General features: G+C 52.2%; 2 protein-coding genes across 2 annotated transcripts; one reads left to right on the forward strand and one right to left on the reverse strand.

Moving 5' to 3' along the window:
- The first annotated feature begins 1,329 nt into the window (after window positions 1-1,329).
- On the forward strand, window positions 1,330-7,785 carry ANGPTL6 (angiopoietin like 6). Its single transcript, XM_034997019.1, has 6 exons — window positions 1,330-1,515; window positions 4,057-4,645; window positions 5,342-5,519; window positions 6,076-6,263; window positions 6,345-6,615; window positions 7,363-7,785. The coding sequence occupies exons 2-6, from the start codon at window positions 4,064-4,066 to the stop codon at window positions 7,551-7,553; spliced, it is 1,410 nt and encodes a 469-aa protein (XP_034852910.1). The 5' UTR covers window positions 1,330-1,515; window positions 4,057-4,063; the 3' UTR covers window positions 7,554-7,785.
- SHFL (shiftless antiviral inhibitor of ribosomal frameshifting) lies at window positions 7,308-12,308 on the reverse strand. Its single transcript, XM_034997020.1, has 8 exons — window positions 12,009-12,308; window positions 11,420-11,543; window positions 11,175-11,224; window positions 9,695-9,733; window positions 9,378-9,527; window positions 8,852-8,955; window positions 8,574-8,728; window positions 7,308-8,047 (listed from the first exon to the last, which is right to left on the reverse strand). The coding sequence occupies exons 1-8, from the start codon at window positions 12,027-12,029 to the stop codon at window positions 7,821-7,823; spliced, it is 870 nt and encodes a 289-aa protein (XP_034852911.1). The 5' UTR covers window positions 12,030-12,308; the 3' UTR covers window positions 7,308-7,820.
- Between the last annotated feature and the right edge of the window lie 10,536 nt (window positions 12,309-22,844).

Raw genomic sequence — 22,844 nt, forward strand, 5'->3', positions numbered from 1 at the left:
AGGCGGGCGCTTTGTGAATAACTCACCTCCTCCCGGTTTCCGCTCAAAGCCCCAGTCTTGGCCTCAGGCCTCTGGCTTCTTCCCCAGAACCTTGGGGTGGGGGAAAGGGACGCCCCCAACGTCTCTTTCCCTGTCCCATTGGTTTCCTTCCCCCATATGCTTCCCCTCCCTCAGCTGTCTCCCCTCCCCCATTTGCTTCCCCTGTCCTGGTTCTCCTCCCCAATTCTTTCCCCTCTTACCCCCTCTGTCTTTCCCTCCCCATCCCTGTCTTCTTCCTATCTCTGTTTCCCTCTGCCCCAGCTTTGTCTGTGCCATCAGTTGTCTCTCGCCTTCAAGTTTTGATCTCTCCTGTCTCTGTGTCTATCCCCATTTCTCTCTTCTCATCCCTTTTCCAGACTTCCCCTGTCTCTGTCCATCTCCCTCATGACTCTCCCCTCCTCTGTGTCTTGGACTCTCTCCCCCTTCTGTCAGTCCCTCTCTATGACTTATGAGGTTTCTTCTCTGCTGCCAATGGAGGAAGCTGGAGGGGGCTGTGGGTGGGGGGCCAAGGGGCCCAGTGTCGGGGGGGGGGACCAAGCCCAGGCCTGGGGCCCAGCCTGGCAGCCTCTCTGAGATCTGGGACGACCATTTCCTCTTTCAGCCCGGGAGTCCACTCGGGTTACGGTAGGAACTGGGCGAAGAGACTGCTCCCTGAGAGTGTGTCTGCAGGTCGGTGAGGCCTTTGTGCAGGTGGGAGACCCTAGTCCAGGCTCTGGGGGCCTCTGCGTGAGTCTCTTTGTACCTCTGAGAAATGACTGCATGGTTACTTCTGCCTGTTTTTGTCCCTGCATGATCTGGCCTGAGGATGTGACGCTGTGTGTTGGAGACCAATGGGAACATGTGCACTGTGGTGGGCAGGTGGGCGGGTGCCAGGGGCTCACTGTACACCCAGTTAGCACCTCTGTGCTTGCCAGTGGGAGACCCCGTGTGCCTGGGTGTGTATGTGTCTGACACGCAGAACAGATGTACTCCACCCACAGGGTATTTTCATTTAAGTCTCGGTTGTGTGTGTGTGTGTAGCCATATTTTGAACACACAGTTGCTGCGGAAATCTGTGCTGTTTCCAGTTGTGTCTTTATATGTGCCGCTGCCAGGCAAATCCGCAGACACACACACACAGACTAGTCTCCCGGGGCCTGCAGCCTCCCACGCTCTGTGCTCCGCTGTGGGGGGAACGTCCGGAGCGCTGACCTGTGTTATCAGGCTCTGGTGGCCTGGGCAGGGGGATCTGGCAATTCTGGCTCAGTTCTCATGCGAGAAATGCTAAATATTTACAGTTGGAGCTCCTGGACTCAGCACACAGCTCTAGTCCCAGGCTCTGGGGGGACAGGGGTGGTTACCAAGCCTCCTCCCTCCTGCTCCCCCACCGGCCTCTCCCCATACTCACTCAGAGGCTTCTGCTGGACCTTCAGCTCCTCCTGGGACTTCTTGTGCCTGCTTCGCGCCTTGCCAGACTCAGGGTCTTGGTCCTGAGAGGTGAGAGGGCAGGAGGGCAGGAGGGCAGGGGGAGGCTGATTTTGTCTGTTTGGAGACCTGGGCTTCCCCAGGTTGAGATCCTGGAAGGCAGGGGATGTTGCACATATACAATCTGCCTCCAAGGGGTGTGGTCCATCCCTGTTGTGGGGGACCCGGTGTCTTCAAGGAGGGGGCAAGGAGAGCTCCTGCTTGGTGTGCAAGTATGAGAGTGCTCATGCCTTTCTCCAGCTCAGACTCCTCTGGGGTTCCCACCTCATTCAGGGTAAAACCCAGGTCCTCTTGAGGCCCATGAAGCCCTGCCCATTTTGTCCCGTTTCCTCCTCGCCCTCACCTCCTTCTGCTCTCCCCCTTGCTCACTCTGTTCCAGTCTTACAGGCCTCTCTGGTGTTCCTTGGGCACATCAAGCAAGGTCCTAGCTCAGGGTCTTCGCATTTGCTGTTCCCTCTGCCTGGAATGCTCTTACCCTTCTCTCTTTGTTCAGGTCTTTGCTCAAGTGTCATCTTCTTAGTAAGTCCTGACCCGTCTGTGTAAAATGGCCCCTCATCCCAGGACTCCCACCCCCTTCCTTACTTGAGTGTTCTCCTAAACACTTATCACCCTCTGAACTACCCACCATCTGCTTTCCCCACCTGAATGTTGGCTCCATGAGGGCAGGGATTTTTTTTGTCTGTGTTGGTCATGGCTGTGTCCCCATTGCCTGGAACAGCTCTCGGCACACAACAGGAACTAAAGGAGTGCTTGCTGAATGTGTGAACAAGGCAATGTGCGTGACAAGGAAGACCCCGGGGCACCCCTGTGTGGCCACCCAGGATGTCTGGCTTTGGACATAGTGGAACTTGGGGCATATGGGGGTGATGTGTGGACACGTGAGACATGTTCTGAGTGTGGGCAAGTGCATGTGAGAGGCATGTATGTTTTTGCCTGAGAGGCTGCAGGTGGGCGAACCCCAAGAATGAAGGCAATGGGGGCCAGGGGTAGGTGGCCTCAGTACATGCCCTCAAGTGAAGATACTTGTAGGAGCTCACCTATGTGAGCTGAGAACACTTGGGAGGGTGTAGCCGACCTGGGGCATGTAGGTGTTGAGGGGTGTGTCAGTGGCACCAGGCACTGAACAAAACCCAGACTCAGCCTCTGAGAGCTGATGTTTCAGTGGAGGAATTCAGATAATAAACAATGGCAAACAAATGAGGCAATTTCAGAGTGACAGATGCTAAAATGAAAAAGTTGGGACTGTGATAGGGAGTGTCCAGGAGGAGCAACACTAAATGGGGTTGTCAGGGAGGGCTTCTGAAGAGGGGACATGTGAGCTAAGACCTGAATAAAGAGAGAGGGGGAACCATGTTAAAATTCTGGGAAGAATGTTCTAGGGTGAGGAAACAGCAAGTGCAAAGGCCCTGAGGCAGGACTGTCCCTGGTGTGTTTGAGGAGCAGCAAGGAGGTCAGTGTGCCTGGGACAGAGTGAGTGAGTGAGCGGTGAGTGGGAGGGAGAAGAGGGCAGGGAGGGGACGGGAAGAGGGTGCAGGGCTTGTGGGGCACAGGAAGAGTTGGGGTTTTGCTCTGAGTGAGCTGGGGGCCATGAGGGGTTCTAGGAAAGGGAGAGACATGGCTTGACTCTGGCAGCTGTGGGATAAACAGACCAGAGGTTGAGGACAGACAACTGGAGGCCTGGGGGGCAGCCGCTGTAAGGAAATACAGATGGTGTCTTGAGCTGGGATCATGTTGGAGGATGATGACTGTGGGGGATGTGGAGAAATTCAGGGTCTAAACAGAAGGGCTGACAGGCCTGGCTAGTAGGTTGCATCTGCTGTGAAAAAAGAGAGACAGGGATGATTCTGGGGTTTTGGTCTGAGGACGTGGGAGATGGGGTGTCTGCTATTAGACTGAGTTAGTGAGACTTACCTCTCACCCCACCTCACTTCTTCCCACCCATTCTCCCTCTGCTTCTGCTCCAGCCTCCCAGAAGTACCTTTAATACACCAGGAACCGTCTAGCCTCAGGGCCTTTGCATTTGCTGTCCCCCCTGGCAGGGATGCTCTTCATCCTCAGACGTCCTCATGACTTCCTCCCTCACCTTCTTCAGGTGTTTGTTCAAATGTCACCTCCAGGACGTCTTCCCTCCTTTCAAATTGCGGGGACCTAGGTCCCCACATCTCTCCGCTGTTTTACTGCTATCTCAGCACCGTCTAATACACTCTATTAACCCCTATAGTTTATTTACTTTTATTTTGCCCATCAGGGCAGGAATTTTTGTGTTTTGTTCCCTACCGTATTCCCTAGAACTGAGGCTGGCACACAGCAAGCACTCAGTGAACGTTTGTTGAATGAATGCACGACATGCGGCCCCGCAGGGCGCCTGGGACTCAACGGACAGGCCAGGGTGGGATCCCATTTGGGCACTTCCAGATTGGGGGCCGGGGGGGTTCGGGGGGGAGACGAGCCTGTGTGGACCTGGAGCAACGCAGGTTCGGCCCAGCCTGAGAGCTGGGGGCCCAGGCTAGGCTCCCGGGGCTCCCCTCCTTCCCGTTCGTCCCCTGACTGCAGGTCGGCCATGTCGGCGCCACCGCTGCGCACGCTGCAGCTGCTGCTCCTGCTGGGTGCCACGTGGGCGCGGGCGGGCGGCCCGCGCTGCACCTACACCTTCGTGCTGCCCCAGCAGAAGTTCACCGGCGCCGTGTGCTGGAGCGGGCCGTCTGCCGCGCGCCCGGCCGCGGAGGCCGTGAACGCCAGCGAGGTGGCGGCGCTGCGCATGCGCGTGGGCCGCCACGAGGAGCTGCTGCGCGAACTTCAGCGGCTGGCGGCGGCCGACGGCGCGGTGGCGGGAGAGGTGCGCGCGCTGCGCAAAGAGAGCCGCGGCCTGAGCGCGCGCCTGGGCCAGTTGCGCGCGCAGCTGCAGCACGAGGCGGGGCCGGGGCCGGGGGCGGGGCCAGTCCCGGGGGCGGAGCCCGCCGCGCTGCTGGCGCTGCTTGGGGAGCGCGTGCTCAACGTGTCAGCGGAGGCGCAGCGCGCCGCCGCCAGTTTCCACCAGCTGGATGTCAAGTTCCGGGAGCTGGCGCAGCTGGTCACCCAGCAGAGTGGCCTCATCGCCCGCCTGGAGCGCCTGTGCCCGGGGGGCACGGGCGGGCAGCAGCAGGTAACCTCTAAGCTCGCCGGGAATCGTAGTCACTTCCTGTGTGCAGCATTTGTAAGACGGGGCTCCTGCGACCCCATGCGCGGCCTCTGATCCGCAGTTTTGAAAACCGAAAAGCCCCCAAACCCAGATTCCTACCTCTCCTCCCACAGCTCATTTGGGTCAGAACGCGACTGGTGGCTACCTAAAATCTTCACTTATCCGCTTAATATAAATATTCGCAGAGCCTGTAATCAAGCATATTATTATGTGAAGACCAAAGAGCCATGTTATGGAGGTGTTATGCGATATAAATATCTGCCCTGTGTTACTCTTTCTAACTGCTGCCATATTATCCTTAGTTCTGGAACATGGCTGGCCCTAATTTTGGATAAGATTGTTGCTCTGTGACAACCCACACCTTACAGGGCTGTTGGGAAGATTCTAATACTCATTGTTGGAGGTACTCTCATTATCCCTACTTTACAGAAAAGGAGTGTCAGAGGCACAGATCAGTTCAGCTGTGAACACCAGAGTGGGAATTTAGGCCCAGTTCTGCTCTTGACAGCTAGAGTTAGGCTTTGGGGAGTATCAGTTCTAGGGCTGGGACATGCCCCTGCCTGATCTCCCACCCATCTGGATGTTGGGAAGAGTTGGGGGCCCAGCGTCTTTTCAGCTGAAGGCTAGTGCAATCACATCTGAGTCTCTTGGTCACCCCAGATCCTGCCACCACCCCTGGTGCCTGTGGTTCCTGTCAGTCTGGTGGGTGGCATTAATAACACCAGCAGGAGGCTAGATCCAGCTCCAGAGCCCCAGAGAGACCAGACCCTGAGACAGCAGGGGCCCTTGGCCTCTCCCATGCCTGCAGGGCACCCTGCTGTCCCCACCAAGCCAACAGGTAAGATGAGGGCAGGGCTGTTGAGGGTGTGAGGAGCTAGGGGATTCCCTGGGCAGTGTGGATAGAGGGAAATAGGCGCCAGAATTTTAATGGCAGATTTCTCTCATGGTAAGGAGACGGGGGGAAATGATGCTTTTATCCTGGTGATGGAACAAGGAGCTATGGCTCTCATTTTGATAAAGACCAGAATTCTTACTGGGGTATGAAAACGGGAAAGGAGGTACTTTTCCTTTGATGAGGGGACAGGGAATTTAGAACTGCTTATTGGTGAGCATTTGAGCTAGTTCAGAGTATCACGTTCAGGATTTCTATTCTGGTGAGATTGTAGAGCCCAGATTTAAGTACCCCAGGCTCCATATTTGCTGTAGTGAGAAAAGAATGAACTAGAATCTTAACTCAGGGAAGGAAATGGATATTGGGGCTCTTATTTTGGTCAGGGAATGGGAGAGGCAGGACTGCTATTCTGGTGAGGGGATGAGATGAGAATCAGGACTCTTCTCCCAGTAAGGGGTTGGTTGGTCCAGGCTGTGCCTTCCCCCTATCTCTGTACCCACAGGTCCGTGGCAGGATTGTGCAGAGGCCCACCAGGCAGGCCATAGGCAGAGCGGAGTGTATGAGCTGCGACTAGGCCGGCACGTAAGGTCAGTGTGGTGTGAGCAACAGCTGGAGGGTGGAGGCTGGACTGTGATCCAAAGGCGGCAAGATGGCTCTGTCAACTTCTTCACTACCTGGCAGCACTACAAGGTGGGCGTGGATGGGTAGGGGCAAGGCTGGGCAGAGGGTGGGGGACCTGCTTCTGACCTTCTGACTTCCCTGTCCTGCCAGGTGGGCTTCGGGCAGCCTGATGGGGAATATTGGCTGGGCCTGGAACCTGTGCATCAGCTGACCAGCCGTGGGGACCACGAGTTACTGGTGCTCCTGGAGGACTGGGGAGGGCGTGGGGCACGTGCCCGTTATGATAGTTTCTCCTTGGAGCCTGAGAGCGACCACTATCGCCTTCGGCTTGGCCAGTACCATGGAGATGCTGGAGACTCTCTTTCCTGGCACAATGACAAGCCTTTCAGCACCGTGGATAGGGACAGAGACTCCTATTCTGGTAAGGAGAGCTCTTTTTCTGGTGGGGAGTGGGGATGGGAGGTGGGACTCCTAGGGAGGGATGGAAAAGAATGAAAAGGAGTGGGGTGAAACTTCCCTCTGGTGAGGATCAGGGTAAGCAAGAGAAGAGAGGAGAGGACTTTTATTCTGGTGAGGGGATGGAGAGCCTAGATTCCTTCTTTGATGAGGCAAATTCCTTCCTAATAAGAGAAGATTCCTGGGGCGCCTGGATGGCTCAGTTGGTTAAGCGACTGCCTTTGGCTCAGGTCATGATCCTGGAGTCCCTGGACCTGATCGGGCTCCCTGCTCGGCAGGGAGTCTGCTTCTCCTTCTGACCCTCCCCCCTCTCATGTGCTTTCTCTCTCTCAAATAAAATCTTTAAAAAAAAAAAAAAAGTCAAGATTCCTGTTCTGGTAAAAGGCAGGGTGTGAGAACGAGGAGTCTTATTCTAGAAAGGAAGTAGGTAACATTCCCCCCCGCCCCCATAAAGGTAGAGCTCCTGGTTTTCAGAAAGGGTGGAAAAGGTGTAACTTGTACTTTGGTAGGGCGATAGGGAAGGAATTAAAGCTATTACTCTAAAAAAGAAAATGGGGCCAGGATTCTTACTCTGGGGAGGAAAGAGAGGATCGAGGTTATATTCAGTAAGAGTGAGAAGGGCCAGGGGATGCCTGACAAAAGCCTTGCACTAGTGAGGCAGTGGTAGAGGCTTTTATTTTGGTGACAGGATATGGGTTTTCTCGCCCCTCAGGTAACTGTGCCTTGTACCATCGGGGAGGCTGGTGGTACCACGCCTGTGCCCACTCGAACCTCAACGGCGTGTGGCACCGTGGTGGCCATTACCGCAGCCGCTACCAAGACGGCGTCTACTGGGCCGAGTTTCGTGGCGGGGCTTACTCTCTCAAGAAGGCCGCCATGCTGATCCGGCCCCTGAAGCTGTGACCATCCGTCCGTCTGTCCCCCAGGTCCCAGGGGACATTTGTCAGCAGGAGCCCAAGTTGTCCTGGCCACACTTGCTTTGTGACTTAGCGGGGGCCGCATCCCAGTCTGTCCTGTTGTCCCCCTGAAAACGGGACCCAGGAGTCCCCCTGCTGGCATCTCAGACCCAAATGGCTCCAGAAGGGTGTTTAGATCGCAGTTTGAGCTCATATTTTATAATAACACAAAATCTCCAGAGTGTGTCTGGCTTGCATCTGCCCCTGTCAGGGGTCACTCCCTGTGCCCACCCTCCTCCTCCTCTTCCTCTTCCTCCAGTTCCTCCTTTAGGTCCTCCAGGATGAGGTTGTCCAGGTCTTCCAGGAGGCCCCCCTGGCTCAGGCAGGTGGCCACAGTGGAGCCACTGCTGATGTGGGGGTTGCTGGGGTGCAGGACTTTGGGCAGGTGGTTCTGCTTTCGGCTCTTGGGGTGTGCGCAGGACGTCCCAGGCATGTGGGGCTCTGGGGAGGGAGAGGTTCTGAGGCCATCTAAGACTCTGGGGGCAAAGGGGCTGCAGCCCATGGGGTGTTCTGGAGAGGGGAGGGGCCTGGGCCAGAACTACAGGAAACTCAGAGATGAAAAGTCACAGGTGTCGAAGCCATGACAGACCCAGGGACATGGGCATCGCCTGAGACTATAGGACATAAAACAGGAACCGAGAAGAGACCACGGGGCAGAGGCCGAGGCCATGGAACATTGGGGTGAAACCACTGAGCCTCAGGGGCAAGACCACAGAATGTGGCTGATGGATATTAGGTGGGGCAGGGTCTTGGGTGGTGTTGGGGCAGCCATGGAAGATGCGAAAGGAGGGGCTGATGCCATGGGATGAGCTAAGTGGCTCTGGGGACCGAGGCCTTAGGAGGCATGTGGGAGAAGCAGGCAGGGACCTTGGTACCTAAGGCCCCAGAGGTGGATGTCCCAGGAGTCAAGGTCAAGTAGACTGCCCCGAGTTGAGGGGAGGTCATGGGGGACATGCCAGGCCCTCACCTCGCCGGTTGTAGCAATCGGCAGCCGAGCAGGAGTGGGTGTGGGTGCTGCGGCGGTCGGTGTCCCGGTCCCAGCGTGGAGGGAGGATCCGTGTTGGATACACGGGGAAGCCGCACCCGTAGCAGGGGGATGAGGACCCCATCTGTGCCCAGCCCCTGGGGGCGGGCAGGGCCGTGAGGGTCCAAAGGTAAGGCCTGGGCCAGGGTGGGGCCAGGGCAGGACAGGGCTGGGGTGGGGCGGGGCAGGGCAGAGGGTGGGGTGGGGGTCAGCACCCTCACCGGAAGTTGTGCCGACACCTCGGGCAGTGGAACTCAGCCACACCCCACATCTTGTCACATGGCACTGGCTCATAGCGCTTTCGACACTTCCTGCACCGGGACACCTGGGTGTGTAGAGTGGGGAGCAGGCTCGCTGTCAGAGGGGCGCCCCAGGAGCTCGAACAGTGGCCGCAGTGGGAATAGGTACCCCACGGAAATTGGCAAACACTACAAATCTGGGGTTCTCCCGCCACCTCCCTGCACTAGCTGGGCTACTAAGCATTTACCAGAAGCACACCACTGATTGGGGGTTCCAAATCCAGACCTGGGATTGTGGTTTTGGGGTCAGGTTTGATTTCTGGGGCAGCTGTCAAACTGTGGAGTCAGAGGTCGGGCTCTGGGGATAAGGGTGGAGCTGGAGGGGCAGATGGATGGGGTCCCAGATGGAGACTGAGCTCTGAGACTGCAGGTCAGGGGCTGGGCTCTCGGGGGTCGATATTCTTAGGTCAGAGGTGCGGACCCTGAAGTGGGGGGGTCAGGTTATCACCTCCTTCCTCTGGGGTACGCGCCGCCACCAGACATGGTCACAGGAGGAACAGGCAAACTGCCGATCCACGGCGGGAATGAGGTCTTCCTGGGCGCGTTGGAACATGCGGAGGTTGGCTTCTGTCAGTGGCAGGAGGGAGGTCGCCACATCCTGCACGATGGGGACAAGAGGGTGTCACGCCTCCTCCGCGAACATAAACACATCAGCCCTCTTCCCTCTACATATATGTCTCCTCTCCTCATCCATGGATGCCCTCCACTCTCCCCCATGGATGTCCTCCTCACTCCACCTGCCCCTATCCCATACCTTGGACTCACCTGGATGTCCTGGTCCTGCTTCATATCCTCTGGTGGGTCCTGGATGGAGACATCAGGGGCAGAAACTGGGGATGCCGCTCAGACCTCTTTTTACCATTATTTGCTGGGGTGGGGCTCCTAGACAGGGAGGCAGGGTCCTGGCCCCATATGAGTAGGGAGTCCCTAACTCAGGAGCAGCTTATAGAGGGCAAGGTGCATGGCCCCAGTTATCCTCACAGTCATCTTGAGGGGGGGCACACCTATTATCCCCACTGCTCAGATAAACAGGCTCTGAGCAGGAAGAGGGGTTGCCTGAGATCACCCTGAGTGAGCATGGCCGAAAAGGCCTGGACCCCATGCTTCCCTTCCTGCTGGTAAATGCCACACACTTGGTGGCATTGTGACGGGTCGCCTCTTTGAGTCCACGCTGCTTTAGGCTAAGTGCTTGGGCTCTGGATTCAGATAGATGCAGGTTCCAATCCAAACCACTCCCCCTGCATCCCGAATGAGGAGGATCTCAGAGTGGCGCCACGGTTGAAATCCCAGTTGCCACCTGCTTTCTCTATGAACCTGGCAGGTGACTTCGTCACTCTCCATCTCAGTTCCCTTGTCTGTAAAATGGACGTGATAAATAACAGGACCTGTCTCAATGGATCAGTATGGGGATGAAATTCAAGGAAACCCTACTGCAGGGGGAGTGCTCACTTTCCTGTTATTATTTTTTTCTTTATTTTAAGTAGGCTCCACACTCGATGTGGGGCTTGAACTCATGACCCTGAGAAAGAGTCGCATGCTCCCCGCCAACTAAGCCAGCTAGGCGCCCCTCCCATTATATTTATCATACCCTTTACATGTGTAAACGTAAAGAATACAATACATACCTTATATTCTTTAACAACTATGGGGGGGTGCTTTCAGGCAGGTGAAATCCATAGTGCGCTGGCCACCAAAGTCATTTAAGGGGTAAAGTAGCCATGTCGTACCTGTGCCTCAAAGCCTTTCATTCATTCATTCATCACATGGGCTCCCTGCCCCTCTCTCCTCCCCCATTTCCTATTTATCCTAGCCTGTTTGCGTGTTCCTTTGCTCACTCTGTTCCCTCTTCCAGGAAGAACCTTCCCAACCCTCTCCTCCCCTCACCCCCCACTTCCCTGAATTACTTCTCCTCAGCCTTAAAGAGCTGGCACCACCCCTTCCAGGAAGGCTTCCCTGACCTCCCGGGGTCCTCTATAAGGACACTAATCCTGATTTGTTTCACTGCCTAGTTTCATGTCTCTCTCTCCCACTTAATATCACCCACAAGTAACGAGCAGTGCCTACAGTTTGCAGTCTCCCTGGTCGGACACATGACTGAAAGGTGAGTAAGTCAATGTGGATCATGAAGTGGGGACTGGTGGTGCACAGAAGAGGCTCATTATGGATCCGCCAGGTCCCTTTTGTCCCCTCTCCCCAGCTACCCCATCCTTTGACGGGGGGGGGGGGGGGGGGGGGGGCAGTTTACCTGGGCATCCAGGTCATTACTCAGTTCCTGTCCATCTTGCTGCTTTACCCCTGGTGGCAAGAGTAAGTGTAAGTAAAAGGTCCTTGAAGAATCTTGTGGGAGTTTCAGGGTTCCCCAGAGCCCCTGTATAGACCCTCCTCAGGAGATGATCTCAGCGTCTCTTCCTACCCTTAACGCAGACCACACCTCCTCTGCGCGCTCCCGGTTCCCATCCCCTACCCGGGCCGGGACCCCAGCCGGCTCACCGTACACGATGGAGCGCCCCACTCCCGTGTGGTCGCTGCCAAATTTCTTCATCAGAGTCCCCGCCTTCTTGGAGGATACCTTCCCATGAAACTTCTCCCGGAGGCGCCGGACGCTTTTCTCCAGCTTGGGTGGGCAAAGGGGGGTTCCGATCGAGTAAGGAGGGGAGCGATTGCCCCTCCTCCATCTCCAGGCATCCTTCTCCCATCCTGAACTTGACCCTTGGTTTTGGCCTCCTCCTCCACCCCCATCCCTCTACGGCATTTCCTGTTAAAAGCCAAAGTCCCCACAGGGTATTGGGGGAGGGAGCGGACTGGGGCGAGCGTCCCAAGCTAAGGGAGGAGGCCGGCCAGGTAACCCCTGGCCTCTGACCCTTGACCCTGCAGCCCCCGCTTTTCCTCGAGGAGGCCGCATCTCATTCTGGGGGATGTGGCGATCATTCTCCTTCCGGGGGCGGGCGGCCGAGTGCCAGCCAGGGGGAAGGTCTGGGCTTCGGATGGAGTCCCCAGAAACTGCGAAGCCCCTCCGCGCCCCCGGCCCCTCCCCGGCGCCTCTCGCGAGCCCCCCCGCCCAGCCGTAGCCACCTCCTACCTCCACACCTTCTTGAGACATGGTGGCGGCGGCGCAGGTTCCCGCGAGGGTCCGCACTGCGCGCTCGGAGCCGCCTTACCTGGGCGCGCCCGCGGGTCCAGCAGCCGCGCAGGGCAGGGGGCGGGGCCTCCGGGCGGCCCCGCCCTTCCTTCCCGGCCCCCTCTTTCGCTTTCGATTGCCGGGGGTGACGGGTGGACGGGGCGCTCTGGCTCCGCCCGGGCTCCGCCTCTTGCTCTTGCGCCCCAGACCCGGGCGGGCGCCCGGGGTCTGCACCCTGCTGCGGAGCGCGCGGACCTCGGGCGGTGGAGGCGGCGCGGCCTCTGCAGTCGGTCACATGTCCCCACGCTGCGCGGGGTCCGCGTCTTCACGTCCCTCGTGGGGGCGGGGCCGCATTGGAAGGCCGCCGCGAATCTCCGTGTCCCTCTCAGCTCGCGCTCCCCCACTTCATCGCTCTCCCTCCTCCGCTCCCTCAGGAATCGGGCACAAATTAGGACCTGCGCCCCCTGCTCGCTCTGAGTCTCGTACGCGGCTGCGTCTCCTTTCCCAACCTCAGTTTACTCCTCTGTAAAATGGGGATGCTACAGTGGCTACATCTTGGTTATGTGTGTCTGCCAGGATTCGAGACCTGGGGTAGAGCGCGCACTAGCACCTGGCATATGGAAGGCTAACTAGTCACTGGGCCAGCCTACTGTGTGCCACAGCCAAAGGAGCAGGTAGTTGGGCGAAGGGGAAGATGCTTGTTAAAAATAGAAGTTACTGGTCCCTAGCAGTCTGGCAGCAGCATGTAGTCTAGGGGTTCCTGGGAATCTGCACTGTAAATCGGAAGGTTGAGAATCCTCTTGGCTAGCACAATTTTTAAATTTTTTCTAAAGCAGGCTCCACACCCAAGGTGGGGCTTGAACGGGTGACCTTGAGATCCAGAGTCACATGCTCCACCCGCTGAGCCAGCCAGGGGCCCCTATTACATAAAGATATTCTTTAACAAACACACCAAAAAATGGAGATTTAAAAATCTAGGTGTTCTCATGTTTTCTACTTGACCTCCAGAACTTTGTCTGTGGGTCTGTGCACCCCGTCTGGAGCCTATTAGTGAATATAAACAGTTCACAGTTCTTTGTGACTGAATGTGGAATTTCAAGTGGGGAGGGGTGCATGTAGGTGGCATAGAGTACCTGGGATTTTATCCTGAAGGAAGTGGGGAGGTGTGGAGGCGCTCTCTTGTTAAACATATGTACAGTATATATAATATATGGTATATAATTATTACCCAGTGGAGAGGGAGGGGTGGGTGGCAAGCAGACAGGAAACAGGTGGGAGACCCATCCACCTCCAACATGAACAAGATCTTCTAAATTTTTTTTTGAGAGAGAGAGAGAGAGAGAGAGAGCGGGGGGGGGGGGGGGGGGGCTAGTGGTGAGCAGAGGGAGAGGGAGAGAGAGAATCTTAAGTTCCCCACCCAGCATGAGCCCGACGCAAGGCTCGATCTCACAATCCCGAGATCATGTCCTGAGAGGAAACCAAGAGTTGGACGCTTAACTGACTGAGCCACCCAGGCGCCCCCAGATCTGCTAGATTCTCATAATAATGGCCATCATATCGAGCTCTTACTCTGCACCAGGCACCGTTCCAGTCACGGAGCATCAAACTGTCTCGTATAGTTTTTGTACATCAGGAATTTAGAAATGGTTTTGCTAGACTTTCTGGCTCAGGGTTTCTCATAAATATTGTAGTCAAGATGTTGGCCAGGGCTGCAGTCACCTGAATGTTTGACTGGGGCTGGAGGGTCCATTCGACATGGCTGGCTGACAGGTGCTGGTTGTCGGTGGGATGGCCCAATTCCTCCCTCCTTGGGCTGCTTGAGTATACCCCCAACTTGGCAGCTGCCCTCCCCAGGGCAGGGGATCCAACAAGAGAAGAAAAGCCAGGTGGGAGTTGCATCTTCTATGACCTAGTGTTGGAAGCCTCACGGCATCACTTCTACTGCCACCTTTTGTATGTTAAAATCGAGTCACTAGATCCGGCTAGTGTTCTGGAGAGGGGAAGCAAGACCCCTCCTTCTGCTGCCTGCCATTCTCCCATCTCCTGCTGGAGCCTCACATTGGCTGCACCAGAAGGCAGGGAGAGCAAGGGAGCCAGCCATGCTGTTAGCCTCTCAGGGCAGTTGATCCGGAAGGACAAACAGAAGATATAACCAGAGCATTGAATTTTGGCAATTGTGGATGGACAGAGAAACAAACATTTCCAGCGATCACATGGGGGCGCTGCCTACCCACCAGCAGTTTTCTGAGCTCTGTGGCCATCTTGGCTTGTTTGTGCGGTGGTAGGAGCATTACTGCATTTATCTTCTGTCTTTATAGAAAGGTGTGGATAGGGAGAAAATGGATGTGCTGATAACAGTGATAAGAAGTAGCCCCTGGGCATCAGCGTGGTTCAGTCAGTTAAGCGTCCCACTCTTGACTTGGGCTCAGTTCCTGATCTCAGGGTCCTGAGATCAAGCCCCAAGGCGGGCTCTGCACCCAGAGGGAAGTCTACTTGATATTCTCTCTCTCCTTCTCCCTCTGCCCCTCCCCTCAGTCTCTCTCTTTCTCTCTCTCAAATAAATAAATAAATCTTAAAAAGAAAAAAGAAGTGTAGCCTCTGACATGTTGGTATAATTGAGTCAAAGACTGAGCCCTTACTGATCCATCCATTTGATGTAGTTTTGGAATGTTGGTAAGGTTTGGTGGGGTGAGGTCTGGAGCCGATGGCCAAGAAAGAATTCATGAGACATCTTTTTTTTTTTTTTAAAGATTTTCTTTATTTATTTGACAGAGAGAGACACAGCGAGAGAGGGAACACAAGCAGGGGGAGTGGGAGAGGGAGAAGCAGGCTCCCCGCAGAGCAGGGAGCCCCATGCGGGGCTCGATCTCAGGACCCTGGGATCATGACCTGAGCTGAAGGCAGTCGCTTAACCAACTGAGCCACCCAGGCGCCCTTCATGAGACATCTTTGGTGCAAAATGGTGGTTTTATTAAACATAGGGACGGGACCTGTGGGCAGAAAGAGCGGCACTGGGGTCATGAGGAGTGGCCCATTGCATACTTTCAAGTTGGGAGGGGGTAGGGATATAGCGTAAGTGTCTAAGCACTTTTGGAAGCAAGGTTTCCAGGACCTTGAGGGGGCTAGCTTCTTGTTGGGAAAAGGTCATTTATTACCGTCTAATAAAACCTTAGTCATGAGACCCTTCAGATGTATATCAGTGGGCCATATACTTGGGGGATGACTGCCAGCATGTATCTTGGGGGGTTTAGAGATAAATGTAGCTTCCAAAAGAATTTTTATATTTTAAAGTAGGCTTACAGGATAGGGGGGAGGGGGGCCGGGCTAGGATTGCCTTTTGCCCTTAGCAAAGTGTCAACATCGAAGCAGTTGAGTTCCTAGAGGAATGTCACTTTGCCTGTTTCAAGGACTTGTTAATGGGTTGTAGGTAGTAAGGAAATTTAATTATTTTTCTTCTGCCTTTGTTTCCCACATTGTATTAATGATATATACCAAAAAAGAGTCATTGAGGGGTCCATGACCTGACCTGGGCAGGTTGGTCAGGGAGGACTTCCTGGAGGAGGTGCCCCTTGAGCTGAAATCCTAACACTGTGAAACACTGTGCCAAGCGTTTGAAACTATGTATTTCATATAATCTTCATAGCACCTCCACGAAGGGGATGAGATTATTACAAATGGGAAAACAGGTTCAGGAACTTACTCTAGGTCTCTTTGAAGGGTGAATAATAGTTTCCTAGTTGAAGAGGCACAGACTGTGCACATGAGGTGGGAAGCAGTTCGGTCCATTACAGGAAGCTAAAGGCCGCTGGGGTTGGGGGCAAGTGGAGGGAAGGGAAGCTCATGTCAAAAGAAACAAATCTTTCAGCTGGATCCTTTGAGGCTTAAGCTGGGTGACCAGTTTAATTATGGAGGCAATGGACACAATTGGAGCATGTGTGTGCTTTTCATAAAATAGTCAATTTCCCCTCAATTTAACCAAATGAAGGAACTTGGGAATGCCCAGAGTTGGAGGTATGGGGAAACAGGAAATCTCCAAATTGTTAGCAAGGGCATCTCTTGGTAGAACCTTTGGGGAGGGCAACTTGGCAAAACCTACTAAGGCAATATGCATGCTGTTTTAACCATTTCTTTCATGTTCTGTGTTCTGATGCTTTGACATCTTGGTGGGACGGCCCCTCCCTGGGCACACACACCAACCATTTGTATGTGTTTCTGCATGCGATCTCCACACTACCTTTACTTTCTGCATTGCATATTTCTCTAACAATTGAATTTTTTGTTGCCAACAAGCACCCATCACTTTTGTAAGCAGGACCAAACAATACACAATAAGATAAATCCAATTACTTTAAAAAATAACATGTATGAAATCCTGGAAATACATCTTGGACAATGACATCTAAGAGATGAAAAGTAGTTCGGGATTTCATACTTGGCGTAGTCCTTAGTAAATGGGATGTTCTTTACAGCACAGAAATCTATTGTTTGAGTTTTGCGAAATGAGCTTCAAACACATTTCCAGGAATGCATTATGTGCAAAGGTTGGGTAACATGTTTGGGTCTCTGCTCAAATGAATTCAGTAAGTGGAAAAATTACAGTGGCTGAAATACCTGGAGTGTATCCAGGGCTCGCTGGGTGCCTGGCTCTCTGTGCGGTGTCCTCAGGGCTATGGGTCATTCATTCATTCCTCCACCCTCTGGCTTCTGTGCCACTGTCTCTTTTTCAGATGATGAATCTGAGTTTCAGAGTGATTAAGCGAAGTATGCAGGATACCCAGCTTATAAGCAACATAGTCAGGACTTGAATGCGGGCCTGCTGATCACAACACTTCTTCAAGCTAGAATGGAGGACAGGAAGTATACAGGTCAAGGGAGTACACTTCGGAACCCTTCTGGGTTTGAGTCAATTGCTAACTCCTTTTTTTTTTTTTTTTGAAAGATTTTATTTATTTATTTGACACAGAGAGACACAGCGAGAGAGGGAACACAAGCAGGGGGAGTGGGAGAGGGAGAAGCAGGCTCTCTGCTGAGCAGGGAGCCCGATGCGGGGCTTGATCCCAGGACCTTGAGATCATGACCTGAGTGGAAACCAGAGGCTTAACCCACTGAGCCACCCAGGCACCCCTCACTGGTTTGTTTGTTTGTTTCTTTCTTTCTAGATATTATTTATTTATTTGTCAGAGAGAGAAAGAGAGCACAACCAGGGGGAGCGGCAGACAGAGGGAGAAGCAGGCTCCCCACCCAGCAGGGAGCCCGATGTGGAGCTCCATCCCAGGACCCTGGGATCATGACCTGAGCTGAAGACAGACGCTTAACCAAATGAGCCACCCAGGCGTCCCCACTGGTTTCTTTTTGCCTTGTTAATGTACTACTAGAAAATATAAAATTTCATATGCAGTTTGTCTTATAATTTTATGGGATTTGCTGACTTAGAGGATACAAAGCAAATAGTAACCTTCCAAGGAGCATGTAGCTATTTTTATTATTATATCACCTTGGTTTATGTTGCTTTTCCTAACATGTGGCCCTGTGGGAAGACAGTCTTCTGTTCCAGTCCTGGGCACGGTGGCCCTGTCTGTGTTCTGGCAGCAGAAATATGCTGTTAATCATTGACCCCATGTTCCAGAAAACTCACAGGCAAAGTATTGCGAAAGTGCATATGAGGTGCGTGCACCAGATCCTGAGCTCTGGGCCATCCCAGGTGACCTCATCTCTTTATGTTTTGCATTCTGAAATTTCGAAAACAGTGGATGGCTGTCTGCCCCAGAACAGGACACTGCCCTTTCTTTTTCTGATTACAAAAGTATAGTGTGCTTGTACTAAAAAAAAAAAAAAAAAAGTTAAACGTTAAGAAATGTTTGATTTAGAAAGAGGAAGTCTGTCTACACAAGAAAACAAAACCTTAAGTTATGGTTTTGTCTGTGACCACTGGCGTATCCACAAACATGGGGGAAAGGGGACAGGGGACATGCAAGAAACTGTGGATAGTTCTGGTTCCTGGGGAGGGGAAGCGGGTGGGGGCTTGAGATGGGGGGCATCACGTTTTGTTTTCTATATGTCTGCTTTTTTGGGGAATCTGTTTGCTAGGGTGTCTTCATGTATCATTCAAAATAATAATAATACTCAAAGGGACAGCAACTCCTCATTGCCCTTGTGCTTGGGATAACCCCCATTAAATATGATGGGTATTTTTTTCAGATCTTTGTCCTTTGCTTATTCTATTCTATTCTATTCTATTCTATTCTATTCTATTCTATTATTCTATATTTACTTTTTAAGTAGGCTCTGCGCCCAGCATGGAGCCCAATGCAGAGCTTCAACTCACAACCGGAGATCAACCCAGGTGCCCTTTGAGATCTTTGTCCTTTGAACTACCTCTTTTTTTTTTTAAGATATTTATTTATTTATTTGAGAGAGAGTGAGAGCGAGAGTGAGAGAGAGAGAGCATGGACACAGGTGGGGTGAGGGGCAGAGAGAGACGCGGACTCCCCACTGAACAGGGAGCCCTACCCGGGACTTGATCCTAGGACCCCGGGATCACGACCTGAGCTGAAGGCAGACACCCAACCAACTGAGCCACCCAGGTGTCCCTCCCTCCCCCCCTTTTTTTAAAGTTTTTATTTAAATTCCAGTTAGTTAGGGGCGCCTGGGTGGTTCAGTCTGTTAAGCATCTTCCTTTAGCTCAGGTCATGATTCCGGGGTCCTGGGATGGAACCCCACATGGGGCTCCCTGCTCAGCGGGTAGTCTACTTCTCTCTCTCCCTCTGCTTCTCTCTCTCTCGAATAAATAAATAAAATCTTTTTTTTTAAAGATTTTATTTATTTATTCGAGAGAGAGAATGAGATAGAGAGAGAGAGCATGAGACGGGGGAGGGTCAGAGGGAGAAGCAGACTCCCCGCCGAGCAGGGAGCCCGATGCGGGACTCGATCCCGGGACTCCAGGATCATGACCTGAGCCGAAGGCAGTCGCTTAACCAACTGAGCCACCCAGGCGCCCTAAAATCTTTTTTTTTTTTTTAAATTTTATTTATTTGACAGCGAGAGACACAGCGAGAGAGGAAATACAAGCAGGGGGAGTGGGAGAGGGAGAAGCAGACTCCCCGCTGAACAAGGAGCCCAAAGTGGAGCTTGATCCCAGGACCTTGGGAACATGACCTGAGCCCAAGGCAGATGCTTAACTGACTGAGCCACCCAGGCATCCCGAGAACTACTTATTTTTCTATCTGACTTCACGATGCTGACATTCAAAGAAAAACAGGAACTTAAAGTACATGTCCAGATTTCTGACCAAACAGGGTTTGGGATCAAAAGAGGGACTTTGTTACCAGGGACCCCAGGAAGTTATGCACACTTCAGTGCCTCTGTCCTGTCACTTACAAAATGGGAAGAAAAGAGTCCCCATCTCAAAGAGTTGCTGGGAGAAGAAAAGGCATTGATGGGTGTGCAATGCTTAGACCAGAGCCTGCCTGCAACAGGTGTTCAGTATTTGTTTTGACTCTTGTTACATGATGCAGTCTCAGACCAGAGTCCAAGAACTCTCTCGTCCACTTACCCATGGGGGACCCTGAACCCATGGCTGAACCTACTGAAGCCCTTTGTTTGTTCATCCAAGAAATGGGAACATAGCATTTGTGCCTATTGTAGGGTTAAAAGAGAGAATGAGACACACCAGATACCCACTCTGCCTTCAAAGGGTCTCTAGGGGCCTCAAGAAACAACTGTAATGTTCCATATGTACATCCAGGCCGGCGGAGGCGGGAACGTCTGGCTGGTGTTCCAGAAGGAGGTGGTATGTGGGATGCAAGAAGCTACAGGCATGGAACTGGGTGGGAGAAGGAGGAAGCGCTGAATTAGGAGTTCTCAAACTTCCCAGAGCAGCAGAGCCTCACTTGTTAAAAGGCAACTTTCCAGGGCCCACTCCGGATCTATTGGAGATGCTCCCGCACTTCATGGGGTCTTGTCTATTCAACACATGCTGACTGCCAGGTTTTGCTCTGGTGGTGAGGAAACCCAACAAAAATCTCTGCCCTGAAGGAGCCGTAGGCTTGTATCTTTTGCCCCTTGGGGGAGTTTTCAGCCATTACTTCTTCAAACATTTTTTTCCGCACTACAGTTCTTTCTCCTCTTTTTCTGAGGCTCTGATGATGGGAATATTGGACCTTTTCATATTATCCCACAGCTCTGTTGTTGAGATTGGATAATTTCTCTTGCTCTCACCTCAAGTTCATTGCCTCTTTCCTTTTCGATCTCCATTGTGTTACTTAGCCCATCCAGTGAATTATCAATTTTGGTTATTGTATTTTTCAGTTCCAAAACTTCCATGTGGTTCTTTTTTTTTTTTTTTAAAGATTTTATTTAGTTATTTGAGAGAGTGTGTGAAAGAGAGCATGAGCAGGAGGTGGGGGGCAGAGGGAGAGGGAGAAGCAGAGCTGAGCAGGAAGCCTGACACTGGGCTCAGATCCCGGAACCCCAGGATCACGACCTGAGCCGAAGGTAGGTGCTTAACTGACTGAGCCACCCAGGTGACCCATGTATGGTTCTTTTTCTAAACAACTCTATTTCTCTATTGAGGCTTTCTCTGTTTCCATTAGTTCAAGAGTGTTTGCTCTTACTTCTTGGGCATAGTTATAATACCCGCTTTAAAGTATTTGATAATTCTGGGGCACCTGGTTAGCTCAGTTGGTTGGGAGTTTGCCTTTGGCTTGGGTCATGATCTTGGGATCCTGGGACTAAGCCCCGCATCGGGCTCTCCGCTCAGTGTGGAGTCTGCTTCTCCCTCCCACTCTACCTCTATGCTCTCTCTCTCAAATAAATAAATAAATAATAAAATCTTTTAAAAAAAGTATTTGATAATTCTAACATTCGCATTATGTTAGGGTTCGTGTATGATGATTTTATTTTTCTTTGTCAGTGGTTGGGAATGTCCTACTTCATATGTTGACTAATTTTGGGTTGTATTCTTGAAAATTTGAATATTCTATACAACACAATGTTAAATTACGATATGCTGGGTTTTGTTTATTTTTTATTTTTTATTATTTTATTTTATTTTTAAAAAGGTTTTTCTTGGGGCGCCTGGGTGGCTCAGTCGTTAAGCATCTGCCTTCGGCTCAGGTCATTGTCCCAGGGTCCTGGGATCTAGCCCTGCATCAGACTCCCTGCTCTGTGGGAAGCCTGCTTCTTCCTCTCCCACTCCCCCTGCTTATGTTCCCCCTCCCGCTGTGTCTCTCTCTGTCAAATAAATAAAATATTAAAAAAAAAGTTTTTCTTTATTTGAGAGAGAGAATGAGTGAGAGCACAAGCTAGGGGAGGGGCAGAGAAGTGGACTCCCTGCAGAGCAGGGAGCCCCATAGAGGGCTTGATCCCAGGACCCTGAGATCATGACCTGAGCCGAAGGCAGCCTTGCTCAACTGACTGAACCACCCAGGTACCCTGGATTTTGTTCGAATCCTATGGAGAATCTTGCTGTTTTGTTTTGGCAGGCAGCCAGGCAATTAACTCAGGTTCAGGTTGCAAGTCGCAACCCACTTTCTCCAGGATATGATTCCAATATCAGTTCAGTTTTCCAAGATGTTGCAGTGCTATTTGGATCTATCCTGGGTGTACCACCCACTCTCTATGACCCATAGATCCTCCTTTCCTGCTCTTCAGACCAGTTTTTTTTTTTTTAAGAGTTCTTTTTGTCTTCACCTAGTTTCACTGTCCTCAAAATCCCCTGTGCCCCACCTAGGTGTTCCTCTTCCTCTACCCTGTGGGTAGTTCTGAGTTTTGGGCTGCCTTTAAGTCTAGGCTGGGAAATACCAGAGGAAATATAATGACAAAGTCATTGCCGGTTTGGTGACAAGTTGAGTTACGGTTTCCTTCCTCAACCAGATTGCTACCATTTACTTAAAAAAAAAAAAAAAGAAGAAGACGACTTGGGGCCCCTGGGTGGCTCAGTTGGTTAAGCGCCTGACTCTTGATTTTGCCTCAGGTCATGATCTCAGGGTTGTGAGACGGAGCCTCATGTCTGGCTCCACGCTAGGCAGGAGTCTGCTTGAGATTCTCTCTCTCCCTCACCCTCTGCCCCTCCCCACTTCTCTAAAATAAATAAATAAATCCTAATTTAAAAATAGATTTCATTTTTTTAAGGATTTTTATTTATTTATTTTGAGAGAGAGACAGCATGAGCAGAGGGGAGGAGCAGAGAGAGGAGCAGAGGGGAGGAGCAGAGAGAGAAGCAGTATCCCCGCTGAGCAAGAAGCCCGATGCAGGACTCGATCCCAGGACCCTGGGATCATAACCTGAGACAAAGGCAGACATTTAACCATATGAGCCTCCCAGGAGCCCAGATTTCATTTTTTTTTAGAGCATTTATAGGTTTACAGAAAAACTGGGCCTCTTAGAGGGTTCCCATATCCCCTGCCCCTACTCCACTTTCTCCTATTATCAACATCTTGCATTTTTATGGTACATTTGTTATAATTGATGAACCAATATGGATGCATTATTATTAAGTAAAGTAAATTAAGTATTATTAAGTAAAGTTCAATTAAGGTTCATTCATTATTTGTGTTGTACAGTTCTGTGGGTTTTTCCAAATGCATGATGTCATGTATCCACCCCTACAGGATCATGCAGATTAGTTTCACTGTCCTCAAAATCCCCTGTGCCCCACATAGGTGTTCCTCTTCCTCTACTCTCACCAACCCCTGGCAACTGATCTTTTCACTGTCTCTATAGTTTAGTCTTTTCCAGAAGGTCACCTAGTTAGAATTACACAGTATATAACCTTTTCATGTGACTTCTTCCACTTGG

The sequence above is a fragment of the Mirounga leonina genome, unplaced genomic scaffold (genome assembly GCF_011800145.1).
Source record: "Mirounga leonina isolate KUSES-001 unplaced genomic scaffold, KU_Mleo_1.0 Mir_94, whole genome shotgun sequence".
Classification (NCBI taxonomy): domain Eukaryota; kingdom Metazoa; phylum Chordata; class Mammalia; order Carnivora; family Phocidae; genus Mirounga; species Mirounga leonina.

Coding starts and splice junctions, on each gene's coding strand:
- ANGPTL6 (XM_034997019.1), top strand. CDS start 4,064: ATGTCGGCGCCACCGCTGCGCACGCTGCAGCTGCTGCTCCTGCTGGGT. Junction 4,646..5,341: donor GCACGGGCGGGCAGCAGCAG/GTAACCTCTAAG, acceptor TGGTCACCCCAG/ATCCTGCCACCACCCCTGGT. Junction 5,520..6,075: donor TGTCCCCACCAAGCCAACAG/GTAAGATGAGGG, acceptor CTGTACCCACAG/GTCCGTGGCAGGATTGTGCA.
- SHFL (XM_034997020.1), bottom strand. CDS start 12,029: ATGTCTCAAGAAGGTGTGGAG. Junction 11,225..11,419: donor GGGGCGCTCCATCGTGTACG/GTGAGCCGGCTG, acceptor TCTTGCCACCAG/GGGTAAAGCAGCAAGATGGA. Junction 8,048..8,573: donor CGATTGCTACAACCGGCGAG/GTGAGGGCCTGG, acceptor CTCCCTCCCCAG/AGCCCCACATGCCTGGGACG.